At 30.9% G+C, this 18,234-nt stretch overlaps 1 protein-coding gene across 1 annotated transcript; it reads right to left on the bottom strand.

The window, feature by feature from the left end:
* Nucleotides 1-7,820: 7,820 nt before the first annotated feature.
* PBS2 (cysteine and histidine-rich domain-containing protein RAR1) lies at nt 7,821-12,737 on the bottom strand. The gene is made up of 5 exons (XM_029270639.2): nt 12,409-12,737; nt 10,557-10,639; nt 8,756-8,907; nt 8,397-8,635; nt 7,821-8,272 (listed from the first exon to the last, which is right to left on the bottom strand). The coding sequence occupies exons 1-5, from the start codon at nt 12,508-12,510 to the stop codon at nt 8,177-8,179; spliced, it is 672 nt and encodes a 223-aa protein (XP_029126472.1). The 5' UTR covers nt 12,511-12,737; the 3' UTR covers nt 7,821-8,176.
* Nucleotides 12,738-18,234: the final 5,497 nt, after the last annotated feature.

The raw sequence follows: 18,234 nt of genomic DNA, 5'->3' as shown, positions 1-18,234 counted from the left end.
TCAAACTTTTGAAAGAGATTAGTTCTCATATGTGATAAAAAATATTTTTTAATAAAAAATCAATTTTTTTAAAAAGTTTAATTATAATATATATATATATATATATATATATATATATATATTAATGCTCATATATATGATGTAATATATTTTAAAAAATAATTTTTGATAAAATAAAATTTATAATATACTTATTTACCTTTTGTGCTTTCTATTTAATTATTGTATACGTTGATTAAAAAAATTAAAATAGTAAAGATCGTAAGATTGTATACATTAATTAAAAAAATAAAATAGAAAAAGATTGAAATATTTATGTTCTATTTATAATTTTTATTATAAAATAAATTATCATCTCAAAATTTATATTAGATATTAAAAACATGTTTATTCATAAATAAATTAAATTTTATTTTATAAAATTTAATATATTTATTTTTATATTTTTATTAGTATTAAATTATTATAAAGTGTCTTTAAAATTGTAGTTCTAACCAAACATTTAAAAAATGTTTATGACAAATAAATAAGTAATTTATATTTAGAACATGTATTTTTAAAGAAAGTTAGGTCCAAACTTACTAAATTATAATATAACCTAGTCTGACCTAATTTATTTTCATCTTTAATCATAATTGTAGATATAAAAATTTGTAAAAAATAATTATAATATATACTTATACTTTTAAAAGTTATATGTAAAATTTTGCTCTCACTATTTAAAATTTTTAAATTTGTCACTGTTCACTTGTAATTAACATTAAATACAACAATCATTTAAATCAAAATGACCTATTTAAAATAAAACTTAAATTTATAGTAAAAAAAAAATTAAAAGTAAGTATATTAATTATTCTTCTTGATCTAAATGATTTGTCTTATATTACTTATAATTATTTAGATAATATATAAAAGATAATTAAAAATAATTATTTATACATAACATGTAATGAAATTTTTTTATTTATTTAGAATTTTTATTGCTAATTTTTTTTTATAAAACTGGTAAAAATAACAATAGAAGGGCCCGAAGAAAACCCAATCAAATGAAATATCAATAGCACAAAAAATAAAAAGTTCAGAGAGGGAGAGAGAAACCAAATCAAATAATTGTTGGTCCTATGTATTACGTGCATGTGGTATATTGAGTGTCGACCACACTTGTGGAACATGCATGGTCTTTTTTCTTAAGAACAGGAAAACCACGCTCCAAGTTCACTTTGTTTTTATGCAAGAAAAAACAATTCAAATTTTATGGTTTTTTCATGTACAGGAATAGATGGAGAGTGACACACACAAATAATCGATGGAGATTGAAGTAAAAAGAGAATAACAGCGTGCTATTCTTTTTTACTCTTAATATTGATAAAATAGAAGACACTCTCAATACCATTTTAAGATGGGATTTAATATTCGACATCTCACTCAGAAAAACTTTTATGTATCAGTGTTTAACTTGCACAGTACTAGATTGTAAATAATTAAAAACAGAAAAAACTTAGCACAATATTATAAGTTTAGTTAAATAAATTTTTTTACTTATTTATTTAAAGCAAATCAAGCTTATAAATACATATTATTTTTATCGAGATTCATGAGAAATTAAAATTATATACATAACAAGTATGAATTTTTATAAAGATGAAGATGAACTTGGATCACTTTTTTTAAGTGGTATACTATGCACCACCAATTTTGATTCTTAGATTTATCTTTTATCTATTATTCTTCCACCACCATCTAGTAATGACACCCATCTATCCATTGTTTGTGGTGGTTAAAGACAATTTTTTTTTCGGTGGCAGTATTACAAAATTAGTAACTTTTTCATGCTATATATACTTAAACACTTATTATTCGTGTGGGTATGCACGTATACATACATATAATGAGTTTAAATAAGAGTTATAATGAGTTTTATACACATTACAATAAATATTACATATAATAACATACAAAATATATTATTATAAGTATAATATATATAAGTATATACTTATTTGACATACAATTACATACAATTTTAGTATTAATTTTGAATGAGATTTAACAGCATATTTTATATGTCACTATAATATATATTTATATTTTTTAACAATATATCAATATATATTATATTTATTATATGGATAAAAATAATTTTTATGACACGTATTGTGTTACTATAAAATGTGTATTATTGTATGATAATTTTCTTATAATGATAATATAAAAGATTTAAGAGAATCTATAAAATATATGTTAAGATTTCAACTGTTAAAGATTTTTGTTGCTACAATTATGAGGGTAGAATCATGTAAGAAAATTATTACTTTTTCGTATATGTATTATGACTTGACTTTTAATTCATATATATTATTATAATAAATTGCATTTATATATATATATATATATATATATATATATATATAATATAATATAATATAATATAATATGATAAACATACATACAATTAGGGATGGCAACGGGGCGGGGCGGGTACGGGTTTCATGATATCCGTCCCCGTCCCCGCGAGCCAAACCCATACTCGTCCCGTACCCGTACCCGTCGGGTATGTGATTTTCATCCTCATCCTCGTCCCCGTCGGGTATCGGGTATACCCGTACCCGTACCCGTACCCATCAAATTTTATATTTTATTATTATTTTTTAAATATAATATTTTTAAATTATTTTTTAATTATATTATAATTATAATTAGATTATTTATCTATCTCATATTATAATAAATAATTACACATAAAAAATACTAAAATTCTTTAATATAATTAAATTAAAAATGAGAACGGGGATGAGTATGGGTACGAGTACGGGGTGGGTAAGTACATACCCGTACCCGTACCCGATTTAATATATCGGGTTTTACCCGTACCCGGTCAAACCGGATATTCCCCGTCAAAGTCGGGACGGGTTCGGGTATTACCCGCAGGTACGAGTATATTTGTCATCCCTACATACAATTGAGAAAATGTATTCACATCTTTGATTTTAAAGATAATATATGTACGTGCCTTAAGTTATATTTTTTGCCCCTTTTAAATTTATATTTTGAATGCACTATACCTAATTTTTAAATCGTTGTTAATTTTGTCCTTTATTAACTAGTTTATTTCTTTTATTTAATGTCTTTTTTAACTCATTTTTTATTCTTTGTATTAAATAAAAGGACCAAAAAAGTATTAATAAAAAAAATCAAATATAGATTAAGTTCCAAATATTTAAAAAAATAAATGAATTATCAATCCAAGGTTAAGAAATCTTCTTAGTAATAAACGACAAACATATATACATTTGAATAAAATAAAATACGATTCTAAAAAAAAGAATAAAATTTGATTCAACGAGCTGATTCAAATTCTCGAGAACATTCAATAAGTAATTATTAAAGTATGCATTTATCATTATCGCCAAATAAATGTATACTTTAATTTTATGAACCGGAAAAAGCAAGCATTTATAGTGAATAATAATAATAATAATTTAAAAGGTGGTAGCCCAATAACTAGTTAAGTAGCCCTTTCAAAAAGTGAAGAAAGAAGTTGAAAGAGAAGCAGTGAAGGACAATAAACAACAGAGAGAGAGTACGTTGGGATTCAATTAAAGCAAGGAATCATAGAGTTTGAAAGTAGTAAATAATTACTAACGTGGATCAATTAAAATGAGATTGTTCCAACTTATCCTAATATGAATTTGAAAGAAGAATTTTGTTAGTTCTATCGTATTCCAACATTAATATTACAGTTTTTGCAGATGAGTTATTAATATTTTACAGTTAGGAGAAACACAAAGAGTGGCATTATTAGAGTTAGAATTGCATAGATGAATTTCCAGAAATGGGAGTTTTAGGGCTACAATATTAATGGTGGCAGATTGATAATTGATTGTACCCATCATAGGACCCGTGAAGCCCATGCCCCTCACAAGTCACAACTGAGCCTGTAGTGTTCATACATAAATAAATAATATCAATAATCATAATGTGACGTGAAACTATGATACTCTCCATGATGCCCACATATTAAATTTTTTTTCATAACAAGATCATACATTAGGGCCCCAGAGAGCGGAGAGTAATGATTATGTATTAATGTTATAGTATTATAGAGTGGAAGAACATTTTTAGTCACATTTTTTCAGCACTAATTTAGTAATTTCACTTTGGGTCATCACCAAGTGCAACCACTAGCTCCCTCTACCAGCAATTTTAAAATAGATCCATTTATTTTTATTTAAATCATCATTTATTAATCGTTGAAATTATTTTTATTTGTACAACTTTTGTTTAATAAAAGCTTAATTATTTTTATTATGTGTTATATTATTAATTGATGTATTGATAATATATATTAGTATTTTACATTTGATTAAATTATTTGTTACTTTGTTAGTATACTACAAGTTACTCATAATTGGAGACAAATTTACTCTTGGGGGACAGGTGCAATTTCTTTCACAAACTTTTAATTTTTTCTTGATGAAATATTGGTATATATTTTTTGACTAGGAAATATTGATATGATTGAAAAATAGTAATAATAATTCCTTAACTATAAGAAAGATAAACCGCAAATATTTTTACTCTTGAATTATAATTATGATTTAACATTTGAAAAGTGTTATAATATGAATAAAAATTACATTAAACATCATTTATTGCCATAACACACAAGGGGGTGGAAGCAGGTTGAATTAAACTTCACAAGCCTTGAGTCTAACTTAATACTTTAATACAAAGCACAAGTTTGGTGTGTTTAGCTTATGCATCTCATCGTTAAAGATCTAATTCAGCTCTTTAAAAGTCTAGTCAAACTCAAAAAAGACTATTTAAAAGTCTAATAATCTACTCTACTGTACGTAATAACATTATTATCATGTTTTTAAATATACTTAAATGAGCCAAACTATTAGACTTAAAAACTATTAGATAACTTGAAACATAGCCTTTTTGACTAAAATATGTTATATAAAACATTTTGACTTAATCTATTATTAGTAAGTGGGCTTAGTCTGACCTAAAACTAATATGGACCATGTCATCATAGGTTTTAGACTAATGGCCTGAATTATTTGTATTCCCCCCAACCCAACCCAACACACAAATCCACCAGCTGTTTAATATATTAGTTAAAATAAACACAATTAAAGTCATTTTAAGTATTATATATATATATATATATTATTTTAAAAATATATATCTTATGAAATTATAATCGTAGCTTTTCAGTTAATTTTAAACTTTTATCAATTTTTGTTTTAAAACCATGCATTTTATTGAAAGAATAGATTACCTGAATAATTAAAAAAAGGTATAACAAAATAAAAATAAAAAGAGGGAATAACTGATAAATATTACTAAGGTATTGAGGGAAAAACTAAAATATAATAATGAATTATAAGGTATAATATCAAACAGTACTATTTCAAATTGTGAGACAAATTATTTACTAAATATCTATAAATTAATCAGTTAAACTTTTTTAAGTAACCATAATTAAAATGAATAGCCGAACAAATTCAAATGATTTAATTTTGGTTTAAAACTCTCTCGTGATGTTTTCTCAAATAATTTCTTACTATCCAGCATATAGAAAGAAAGCTGAATTACTACTTTACACTAAGTGTATATTTAAATTATAGTTAGAAATTGAATTCAACTTAACTTTTTAAATCAACTTTCAAAAAAAACTCTTCTGGTTTTAAATTCAACTGAGATTTATTTATGATTTACACTCAATGGAATGAGAATTTTTTTTATCAAACATGTAGACACTGCATTTGAGACTAATTACTTGAAGTTACAAGTTTCAAATGTGTAATCAAACATAGTCTAAATGCCAACTTCTGACATTAAATTGAAATCTTAAGATAAAAATGTAATATGATTTATAGATAATTTTGTCCTTTAAGTATATGATTAGGAATTTGATTTCTTATTTGTATGTATCGAAAAATAACTATATGGAAGAAATCAATCTCTTAAATGAATGTCTAAATTTCAAGGGATTAGTTCTTAGCTTCCAACTTAAGATACTTTGGTTTATTCAAAAGAAAAAAAATGTGCCATTATTTTTTGTAATACTGTTTTATGTATAATAAATTATCGTAAAACAGTTTCAATTTTCATGATTATCCAATTGCATAAATTTTATAATGTGATTTTTTTTATTAATATTTTACTTAGATATAACCTATTAGCTTGTTAACTTATTTCTACATATTATTTGAAAATTTCAATTTCTAAACATTTGGATTTATTACAAATAACAAGTGATCCTAAAGTTATGGTCATTAACATTTTTTTATCGAAATATCAATATCTATATTTTTTTTTTTACAAAACTTGTTTATTAATTTTAGCTCAAGCATTGCCTGTGTACATTCTCTTATTAAACAAGTTATATTATATTGCATCCTTAACGAGTGAGATGACTAGTAGATGCATATTTTGTACAATTTAATTTATGCGTGTTTAGAATAGTATGTTAAAAGAGTTTGTTTCTGTAAAAGTAATCACTTATTTTTTAAAAAAGATTACGAAATTGAGTTGAACCGAATACACACACTTATCTAATGTCATATCAGTTTTTTAAAATGCAATTCTGGAAATACACTTCAGCTATAAATAAAATAAAATACACAACAGCGGTTAGGACATCTGAGTTATAATAACATAGAAGCCCATAAATGTTGGGCCATCTAAAATTGCTGAACCCTTTTTAGTTAGGCTCATAATATATATACTTCTTTTTTTTTTTATAAGTACACTTCCTTTATTTTTTTTTAAAAAAATTATAAAATATTATAATTCTTTTTAATTTTTTTAATTTTACACCTCTAACTTTTAATTTGCTATTTTCTTCTTCCTTTTCACATACTTCTTTTTCTTTTTAGTTTTCACATACTACCAAAATAGGTGAGACGAAGGAAAAGTAAAGGAAGTGCATGTAAAAATTGAAAAAAAGAAGAATGATGTGTGAAAAAAAAATACTAAATTAAATGTTGTAGATGTAAAATTAAAAAATCTTTAAAAAAATTAAGAATTTTTAAAATTTTAATTATTTTTTTTAAAAAGAAAGTGCACTTATAGAAAAAAAGGAGGTGTATATATGATCAACCTTTTAGTTATGCAGCGTTCTTCCCGTTTGGGAGTTAATGATTGGCCCAATCCTTGGATTAAAGCCTTTCCATATGACTATAATCTCCTCTGTTAGGATTTCTTTCTTTCTTTTGTTTTTTGCTTTTGTAAGAGAAGTACTTTTTAAGATATAATTTTTTTAAAAAAATTTTCATGAGTTTGTTTCGTCTATTTATATATCAAGCAACACTAAACTACTCGCTTGACATTGATGTTACAATTTCATCACCCCAATTCCCCGTTTATTTTAAAAATGATACAGATATATTTCAAATTATCAATCGAGTTAAGAATATTCCACACTTTTATTAATATAACTTTCAAACATTTATTTAACACAAAATTATATTGTGTTTAAAAGTAATTTTTAAGTAAATGATTATCCTGCAAAATTTTAGAGAAACAAGGTTTTTTTTTTGCCTAAATCCCTACTATAAATACATTTTCTAACGTATTCTTTTAAGCACGCTATTATTAGCTAACTTAGAATGAATTATAGCATTCATACAAAGATTTCAACACTTTTTACATTATTTTTTCTCCCTCACTAATTCTATTTTCTTACTCTCATAATTTTAATATATATATTTGCTACATAAAAATAAGTCTCTATTGCAATAAATATGCATCAGTTGAAGGACGTCGTAGCTAACTAACAACAATGACATCATCAAGATAGCCAAATGTTGTTGTTTCAAGAAGAAAAGCATATTTTTGCTCCGGTGACAACCATTGTTTAACATATTTCAAGATTTGCCGAAGCACAAACCGTAAATTGCGACATTGAAAAAACACACAAGACAACCGTTTAACATTCTACAATATCACAGTAATCATCCTCATGGATTGATTTCTTATAACTTGGCAAATTAACTTAGAGGTTGACCAATCGAAAGGGGATGAGGAAGATGAAAAAGGAGTAGACAATGTTTTGTTCTAATTAATCAATGACACGAAAACATCAATAAACAACACCTTTTCCATTTCAATTAAAGTATCAGCGACTGTAAGAAAATAACCTGTCCTCTGCTGTCTTCAGTGATCAGGACTCTGGATCAGCATTATGCCATCCCTTTGTGCACGGAGGAATGCTCATAAACTCATCAAATTCTTTCACATGAATATCACAGCACTTCCACTGCAAAATAATGTGATAAAGGAAAAATATATATAGTTCTCGGAAATCATATCACAACTACAAGCATTATTTATTAAAAAAACTACAATAAACTAAGAACATTCAGTGGAATATTTAAACTGACCCCTCTCATCCGGTCATGAAAAACAGCAGGGCCAGGATGGTAGCTGCAAGCAGTTTCATGATTATCCTTTTCCTTGAAAGTTTGACCACATCCTTTATTTTTACATACTTGGGGCTCATTTATATCAACTATCTTCTTAGGTTTCGGAGCCTGGACACTTGAATTGTTATCAGCAGAGGCATCTCCAGCAAAATTTGCAGGCTTTTCTCCAATGATATTTACGGCTTTGTTTTGTGAACCTAAAAAAATAAGAGGGGGATAGGAGATGAAAAATTAGCTCTGGAAGCATGGATAAAGGATCACTCAAAAATTACCAACAAAAGGACTTGGGACAGTGCTAAAAGCAGACACGCGAATACCATGATCTGAGCAAAAGAAACCCTGCCGACACCTGGAACAAGAGTCCTTCGATGATGCATTGCTTGAAGAAACTGCAGTTGGTGGGGGTGTGGTGTTCTTCTTAACCTGTGTAAATACTTGCTTTTCTGTTGTATGTTTTCCTGTCTTACATCTTGATTGCAAAGAGAAACTTTGATCAACAAATGGAGGGAATATTAAAATAAAATGAAAACAATAGACAAATGCGATTAACTTTTTTTATACTCTAGGATATTGAAGCAAGCATCACGAAAACCAATAAACCATATTTGCAAAACAAAACCTGCTTATGCTTATTACATTATGTACGATCTAATACCATAAAGAGCCCTCCAAAGATAAATTTAGACGTCTGCAGGAGTTAATGAGGATGTCCTGAGGAGCAGCAGATATTTTCAATTGAAAATATTATGAGAAAATTTATACAAGAATTGCTGCTAGGTAGAACCCTCTTCTAATTTCCATTTCAATATTCTTACATTAGAAAGCATATTTTTCTCAGTGAGCATTTACTGCCACTAAAAGTAAAACATCCATAATCAACCATTCTTACTACCCATCTCAATGGTCCTTTTTCCTTTCTCAATAACCAAAAGTCAACTCAATGACCTCCCAATAGATTCTATCCAAGGTAGTCAAAATCGAGATTCTAGTTCGACTCGGAACAAGGTCACAGGTTCGTATTTCGTAGACTTGTAACACGAAATGTAAGATTCTACTAAAATTATAAAGTCCAAATATATGCATCTAACATAGTATAAATAAGAGGGGAAAAGACCATCATAACACATGGAATACTTAATTTAAGCTTAAATTCATAATAACAGATTCATAAGCATAAAAAAGGCAATATCTAAACTTCATACAGAATTGAAATAACCAACAAAACAACTCAAAAAGTTAAAATACTGCAATGCAGTAACAAAACAACTTAAACCACGTAGTTTAGACCTCTAATAGACTAAGGTAGCGTTCAGCTTTTTTCCAACTTTTTTTTCCTTAAAGTGAAAGCTAGGTCAAAAACTTTTTTATAAAAACTCTGAAAAAAATTATCTATTAATATTATATATAATAAACTATCTCTAAATCATCAATAAGTGATTTTTTACACTTTTAAAAATTATAAATAATTAATTAATTTCCACAAATTAATTTTATAAATGTACTTATTTGTTATATAATTTTTTTTTATAAAATATAATTTTATGTTAAAAAAAATGAAAATTAACAAACAACTTTTACTTTTTTTTCAGGTTCGGAGTTTTAACTTATACTTAAAAGTAACTTTATGTAAATAAAATAAAATACCACAACTCCATGACTCAAATCCTGAATAGGTTAAGTTTGGATTACGGGCTATATTTCTATTAAGCTCAAAATGAGAAAGAGACCCAATAAAAAGGGACCCAAAACGAAAACAAGACCCAAAATGAAAATGAAAAAAACTTACACTGACCAAAAAAGTAGAAAAAATTGAATGGAATCCCTAAAAAATGGGAGACGTAAAAATCATCACCCCTATGGATTCTACATGTCTGCACAACAATTCCGCTGTTCCTGGTTCTGAGTGGTTTTGTGTGTGAACAAACAAGCATAGGGGGGGTGGGGGGGGGGGGGGGGGTGGAATCGTCCAATCGTCCGATTCTACATCCCACAAAGCCATTTTGACTACCTTGATTCTACCAAAAAAAAAACTCTTTTAAATTGACTAGTTGACTGCAGACTAAATCTTCACATTCTAAAATAGGTAACCAGAGAAAAGGAACAGAGAAGATCTCTCACCCTGGAATTTCCAAAAACAAGCTGAAATCATGACTTCTTTTCTTGCAACAACTCCATTCTTTTGTTCCATCATGAAATATAGGCTGGAAATTAAAGTAGAAACTTAATCAATTGCAACAAACTGATAACTAAACTTCATAGAAAATAAAACACTGAAGAAATAGATTGGTAGGCATGGACTTACTCCCTGAACAAATGCCCCAGCATTAAATCCAAGTCCCAAACATGCCAGATGGAAAGTGAATCCGTAAGATCTCATATGGATGCCGTATCATAAATCATCACAAATGATATAACAGGGGATTTACAATTATACAAAGTTCATGAGTATGCATTAGTGATGACATTAGCTAAAAGAATGTTTCCAGAGCTCATGAAATTATGGTGCACACAAACAAATTTTAGTTTAGAGATGAACGCTAGATTTTTCAAAAGTTAAACAGTATGGATGAAGAAACTTGTTTTAGTAACGCATATGTAGCCTCAGAACAAATAATACTCCAAATTAGAACATAAAATTCGGAAAGAAACAACATAATGTGAAATATAAAAAAAAATCCTCAATGGTAATTCCCAAGTATCTGACAGGGATAACAATCTAAGAACCATTTATTAGAAGAGCTTTTTGCAAGAGCTGCTTACTCTTGAATCCATACAATGCAAGCCTAATCCTCTATGCCTCTAAGTGGAAATACTGTTGTATCACTATCAAGGCAGTTAGGGATAGTTGCACTTGAAATCCAGTGAAACACTTGAAATCCATAGTCATCAATCTTGGATAGTGGCTGACCCCAAAAATGCTATAAAAGATAGTGCATAGCAGGATGACCGCTATTATGAATTTTTCTATTCTCAATTCAAGAAATATCATAATTAACAACACGTGTTCAAACTTCCAATATAGTTTTGTATTTTAGATATCTGCATTAAAATTACACAATTTACTTGTGTTCACGCTAGAGAACACATTCGCCAGGAAGTTCTAAAGTTGGGTAGGAACTCAAGAAACCTCAACAAGTTCTAGACAATGTGACCGTGCATGACCTGATCAGAACACGACAATTTAACAAGCTGCGTATAATGTAGTGCCTCTCACGTGTGAGGAGGGGGTAGTAGCAATGGTGCCCTAGTCACATGTGGGAAGGATCTAGAATCTTGTTGCGCTAGTCCCAAAGACTTGAGGCCTATAGACCCTAAGACTGTAATGTGAGAGTGAGTTAGTTAGAGTGGTCTGGTCAACAAGTGTTGGGCTCACTGGAAGCTATCTTACCCAGTCGGCCATGCACTGCACCAAACAACTTGTTCCTCTAACCTTTTCAGGACTCAATTTTGACTACCTTGGTCAATAGACAACCAAATCACCCGAGCAAGCAGCTCTAACATTCTTTTATAATCCTAAGGATTCTTAGTCAAAGTGCTAAACGACTTCCATACAATGTCACTCGAGCTGAACTACAAAATTCATAATATATTAACAGTTAATGAGAAAATCAAAGGAGTAAAAAGTACAAAATTCATAATTTATTGCGCATGTGGACGTAATATCTATATGAGCAGTTGATTTTGTCATGAATGATGGGGATTTCTTTCTTTTTCCTATAAAGTGAGCGAAATCCCACAAGAACAGGCACAAGCTTAAATGAAACAAAGACAAGATCTTTAATCTAGTGCGACAACCGAATTGCAATATAAAAGGTGGAAGAAGAGGATTGAACAAGACCCAATTTGCAGATAGATTAATTAGTTGTATAATGATTCTGGGAAGGCTTAAACCATAGGCAAGGCAATTTATTGAAAGAAAAAGAAAAGGTTAGGGCAAGGCATTAAGTGAAATTAAAAATGGGAAGAGTACCGAATCATGGTATCGACAGGAACCGTCGGGATTGTCGTCCACGTAGAACATAGCGTCGCAGCCAATCCTCTGGCATCGAACTTTAACTGCTCTCGTCTCCATTCTGAACACGATCCCACAACTTTCAGGCGCTAAACAACGCAACGCAACAAAAACGACTGTCTTCTGATTTTATTTTTATTTATCCAACGCACCAAACTCAAAAGTAAAGCGAAATAGGGAACAAAAAAAAAAAAAAAGCTTTTTCCTCTCCGTTTACACTCAACTTCCAGCAGGTTCCAGTTTTTGAGTTATGTTAGACTCGCTAGAACCCTGTAAATCTTGGGAGCAGTAAATCCATTTTTTTATTCAACTTCAATTTTCAAGATAAAGTGAAAGAAAAAAAAATCTAGTAAACAATTCAAAATACTAATGAATCCAATATATCCTCTCCTAGTATATTATAAATCTTAATCTTAGTTTTAATTGAGAATGAATTAACTATTAATTATATTATACTACTAGTATTTTAATCTCATAAGATAATTTTTTTATATAATAAATAATTAGATTGATTCAAATTGGGCATCTCGCACGCTGGAAATGGGCTGTGCCCTCTACTGCATCAAGCCCATCCATAAATGTCGTGTGTTTGTTATGAGTAATAGCAGGCCCGTCCTCTATTGGGCTAAGTTTCTTCTACGCATTTACAGGCAACAGGCAACTAGCATGTTGTAGACCCATGTATGCTCCTTAGTCCATTGACATAGATGAAGAGAAAAATATTATACTCAATATTTTCTCTTAATACAGTGTAGCAACCTCGGTCGCGACGGGACGGCGAAAAATAAATTGAAAAAAGAGGAGTCGCCACCTATGTTTTTTATGGAAAAACATTGGAAAACCCATAAAATAGAAAAAAGTCTGCGAAAACCAAATTTTTGAGTTCGGGAGTCGATTACGTGTGAGGAAGGTATTAGCACCTCACAACGTTCGTCCTAAGACGATTACCTTTAATTAATTAAACTAATTATTTATAATTTATAAAATATTTATCTCACTAAAATTATCAAATATATTTTATTTAACTAATTTAAATTATGCATTTAAAAAAGGTTAAAGAATTATTATTGTTATATAAAAAGACAAATAATATATTTTTATTTTTTTGGCTCGACAAGATTTAGTTCTTGCTCCTACGTATCTTCATGTGTAATGAAGAATCAGAGTCACGTAGTTCTTTGATAGAAAATATTTATGTGTTGATATTTTTTAATTAAATTTTATTTTTGATAAATATAAGATTATTGAACTGTCTCAGCTCATTCACCTTAAAAATATAAAATTGACTAAGGTGTACACCAAAGTCAATTCAATAAAATTTTTATAATTATTGCTAGAGATGTTATGATGTTAAAAAATTTCTTGGTTGGACATTTTTATTTTATTGGAGAAAAAATTTAAAGATAAGCTATCACAACTTGTACTTTAAATTCAAAGGTTAAAAAGATGTCACATCTAATTAACCATTCCTCCAATAAATTTTTTGATACAAATACTTCAAATATTTACATTAAATATTGTAAAACTATATTTGATATTTAATCACATTTTGAATTTAAATAAGGACTAATAACAGATATTACTAATATAAAAATAAAAAATAAAAAGAAATGAGTTTAATATACTCACAATTCTTTGCTACAGAAGTGGTAACTCGCTGGTCTTTTCCTCTGGGTTCCCTCTGGTCCAAGGTGGAGAAGTGTGTGTGTTGGTGTCCTTTGGAAAGGCAAGGGCCGCTATTTATAGACTTTTAGGAAGGACCGGAACGGCCTGTTCTGAATCCGGAACGGCCTGTTTCGGGATTGCAATTTTACTCACAACGGCCATATTTGGAACGACCTGTTCCAGTTTTGGAACGGGTCGTTCTGCGATAGAAGGTATTTTGGTAATTTGAGAACGACTGTTCTGGCCTAAAACTTATAGGTCTTTTTCGAAAATTAGAACGGCCCGTTCCAGATTGGGAACGGCCCGTTCCTGGCTAGAAATTTTAGGGCTTTTTAGAAAGTTGGAACGACCCATTGCAAATTGGGAACGCCCCGTTCCGGGCTAAAAATTTTAGGTCTTTTTTAAAGCTTGGAACGGCCCGTTCCAGTCTTGGAACGGCCCGTTCTGGGCTACTAATATTACTAAAATTAATAAATTACTCTCCATAAAAATATAAAAAATGAGGTGTTACATTTGGCTTCCATATTTTGTCATTTTTATTGTTTCTTGTATATACCTTTTTTTGCTATTTTTTTTAGAAAAAGTTGACATTTCCCGGACAAAATTGGGTTACTACAGTTGTCCCTCTTTACTTAATTTTACTAGATAATATAAACAACTCTTGTTTTCATATTATCGTAGTAAAATATAAGTAAAGAAAACACCAATTTCGTCTAAAGTCGAGAGATACGAGCTCTAAAGTCAAGAGATACGAGCTCAGGGGCACGAAACATTAAGAAACATGAACGCGAGGGCTCGAAACATTAAAAGACATGAGCGCATGGACTCAAAACATTAAAAGAGTGAGCGTGGGGGCTCGAAATATTAAAAAAATGAGCGCGGGGGCTCGAAATATTAAAAAAGTGAGCGCGAGGGCTCAAAACATTAAAAGAGAGTGAGCACGGGAGCTCAAAACATTAAAAAAAGTGAGTGCGGGGGCTTGAAAGATTGATAGAGTGAGCATAGAGGCTTGAAAATTAAAAGAATGAGCACGGGGGCTCAAAAGATTGATAGAGGCTTGAAAATTAAAAGAGTGAACATGGGGGCTCGAAAAAATGATAGAGGCTTGAAAATTAAAAGAGTGAGCACGGGGGCTCGAAAGATTGATAGAGGATTGAAACATTAAAGGCTTGAAACATTAAAAGAGTGAGCACAAGGGCTCGAAAGAATGATAGAGGCTTGAAAATTAAAAGAGTGAGCACGGGGGCTCGAAAGATTGATAGAGTGAGCATAGAGGCTTGAAACATTAAAAGAGTGAGCACGGGGGCTCAAAACATTGATAGAGGCTTGATAATTAAAAGAGTGAGCACGGGGGCTCGAAAGAATGATAGAGGCTTGAAAATTAAAAGAGTGAGCACGGGAGCTCGAAAGATTGATAGAGTGAGCATAGAGGCTTGAAAATTAAAAGAGTAAGCATAGAGGCTTGAAAATTAAAAGAGTGAGCACGGGGACTCAAAAGATTGATAGAGGCTTGAAAATTAAAAGTGTGAGCACGGGGGCTCAAAATATTGATAAAGGCTTGAAATATTAGAGGCTTGAAAATATTAAAAGAGTGAGCACGGGGGCTCGAAAGATTGATAGAGGCTTGAAACATTAAAAGAGTGAGCACGGGGCTCAAAAAAATGATAGAGGCTTGAAAATTAAAAGAGTGAGCATGGGGCCTCGAAAGAATGATAGAGGCTTGAAAATTAAAAGAGAGAGCACGGGGGCTCGAAAGATTAATAGAGGCTTGAAACATTAAAAGAGTGAGTACGGGGGCTCGAAAGATTGAAAACATGGGCGCGGGGACCCGAAACATAAAAGAGTGAGCGCGGGGACTCAAAATATTAAAAACATGGGCGCGGGGACCCGAAACATAAAAGTGAATGCGGGGCTTGAAAGATTAAAAACGTGGGCGCGGGGACCCGAAACATTAAAGAGTGAGCACGGGGGCTCGAATCATAAAAGAGTGAGTGTGGGGGCTCAAAACATGGGCGCGGGGACCTGAAACATAAAAGTGAGCGCGAGGGCTCGAAAGATTAAAAACATGGGCAAGGGGACCCAAAATATAAAAGAGTAAGCGCGGGGGCTCAAAACATGGGCGCGGGGGCTCAAAACATTAAAAAGGTGAGCACGGGGGCTCAAAACATTAAAAGAGAGTGAGCACAGGGGCTCAAAACATTAAAAAAGTGAGCGCGAGGGCTCGAAAGATTGATAGAGTGAGCATAGAGGCTTGAAAATTAAAAGAATGAGCACGGGACTCAAAAGATTGATAGAGTGAGCATAGAGGTTTGAAAATTAAAAGAGTGAGCACGGGGGCTCGAAAGATTGATATGTGAGCATAGAGGCTTGAAAATTAAAAGAGTGAACATAGAGGCTTGAAAATTAAAAGAGTGGACATAGAAGCTTGAAAATTAAAAGAGTGAACATAGAGGCTTGAAAATTAAAAGAGTGAACATAGAGGCTTGAAAATTAAAAGAGTGGACATAGAGGCTTGAAAAGTAAAAGAGTGAGCATAGAGGCTTGAAAATTAATAGAGGCATGAAACATTAAAAGAGTGAGCACGGGGGCTCGAAAGATTGATAGAGGCTTGAAAATTAAAAGAGTGAGCGCGGCGGCTCGAAAGATTGATAGAGGCTTGAAAATTAAAAGAGTGAGCACATGGAGGCTTGAAAGATTGATAGAGGCTTGAAAATTAAAAGAGTGAGCACATGGAGGCTTGAAAGATTGATAGAGGCTTGAAAACTAAAAGAGTGAGCACATGGACTCGAAAATTAAAAGAGTGGACATAGAGGCTTGAAAATTAAAAGAGTGGACATAGAGGCTTGAAAATTAATAGAGGCATGAAACATTAAAAGAGTGAGCACGGGGGCTCGAAAGATTGATAGAGGCTTGAAAATTAAAAGAGTGAGCACGGGGGCTCGAAAGATTGACAGAGGCTTGAAAATTAAAAGAGTGAGCACGGGACTCGAAAGATTGATAGAGGCTTGAAAATTAAAAGAGTGAGCACAAGGGCTCGAAAGAATGATAGAGGCTTGAAAATTAAAAGAGTGAGCACAGGGGCTCGAAAGATTGATAGAGGCTTGAAAATTAAAAGAGTGAGCACGGAGGCTCGAAAGATTGATAGAGACTTAAAAATTAAAAACATGGGCGCGGGGACCCGAAAGATTGATAGAGGCTTGAAAATTAAAAGAGTGAGCACGGGGGCTTGAAAGATTGATAACATGGGCGCAGGGACCCGAAACATGAAAGAGTGAGCACGGGGGCTCGAATCATAAAAGAGTGAGCGTGGGGGCTCAAAACATGGGCGCGGGGACCCGAAACATTAAAGAGTGAGAATTTTGATAGAAACAATGTTGATGCCAAGTAAAATAAACTTCAATGCATGTGTTATGCAAGTACATTACTTGATTACATGTGGATGATAAGTACCGAACTTTGGTACAAATGTTGTGGATGCTAAGCATGTATTAAACTTGAATGCATGAGTTAGGGATGGACCAAACTTTTGGTGATGCAAATGACAAGTATGCATTGGGCTTGAATGAATGTGTTAAACAAAGTATTAGACATTAATGTGAACAATGTGGATGTTGGACAAGTATTGGATTTGAATGGGTGTACCAAACTATGATGTAATGAATGTCAAACATGTGCCAAACTCAAACGTAGATGATATAGATGTCAGACTAGTGCGAGACTTTATATGCAAGTGATGAATTTGAATGCATGTATTAGGAAAATACCAAACTTTGATGCAAACAAAGTGGATGCCAAGTGATGATTGGACATGAACGAACACTTTAAACATATTAATGCAAATGATGTAATGCTTGATTCGGTGTTTGGATTCTTATGAGGTGTCATAGACACATTTCAATTTTTGTTTTTTTTTCTTCTTCTTTTTTGTTTGTTTTTTTTTGTTTGTTTTTTTGTTTATTGACAAATTTCATTTTGTTTCTTTTTTTTTTTAGAAAATCATAAAAATGAATATTTTCTTTAGAGAAAGCAAATCCATGCAAAGCCCTTTTTGTGCCTCAATTATTCACCCTTTTTTTTTCATTTTTTCAAATCCATGAAATCATGTTCTTTTCTTCTTTG

Source organism: Cajanus cajan, chromosome 7, assembly GCF_000230855.2.
Source record: "Cajanus cajan strain Asha chromosome 7, NIPB_CcT2T_4, whole genome shotgun sequence".
NCBI classification, from domain to species: Eukaryota; Viridiplantae; Streptophyta; class Magnoliopsida; order Fabales; family Fabaceae; genus Cajanus; species Cajanus cajan.
This window is presented reverse-complemented; position numbering and strand designations above follow the sequence as displayed.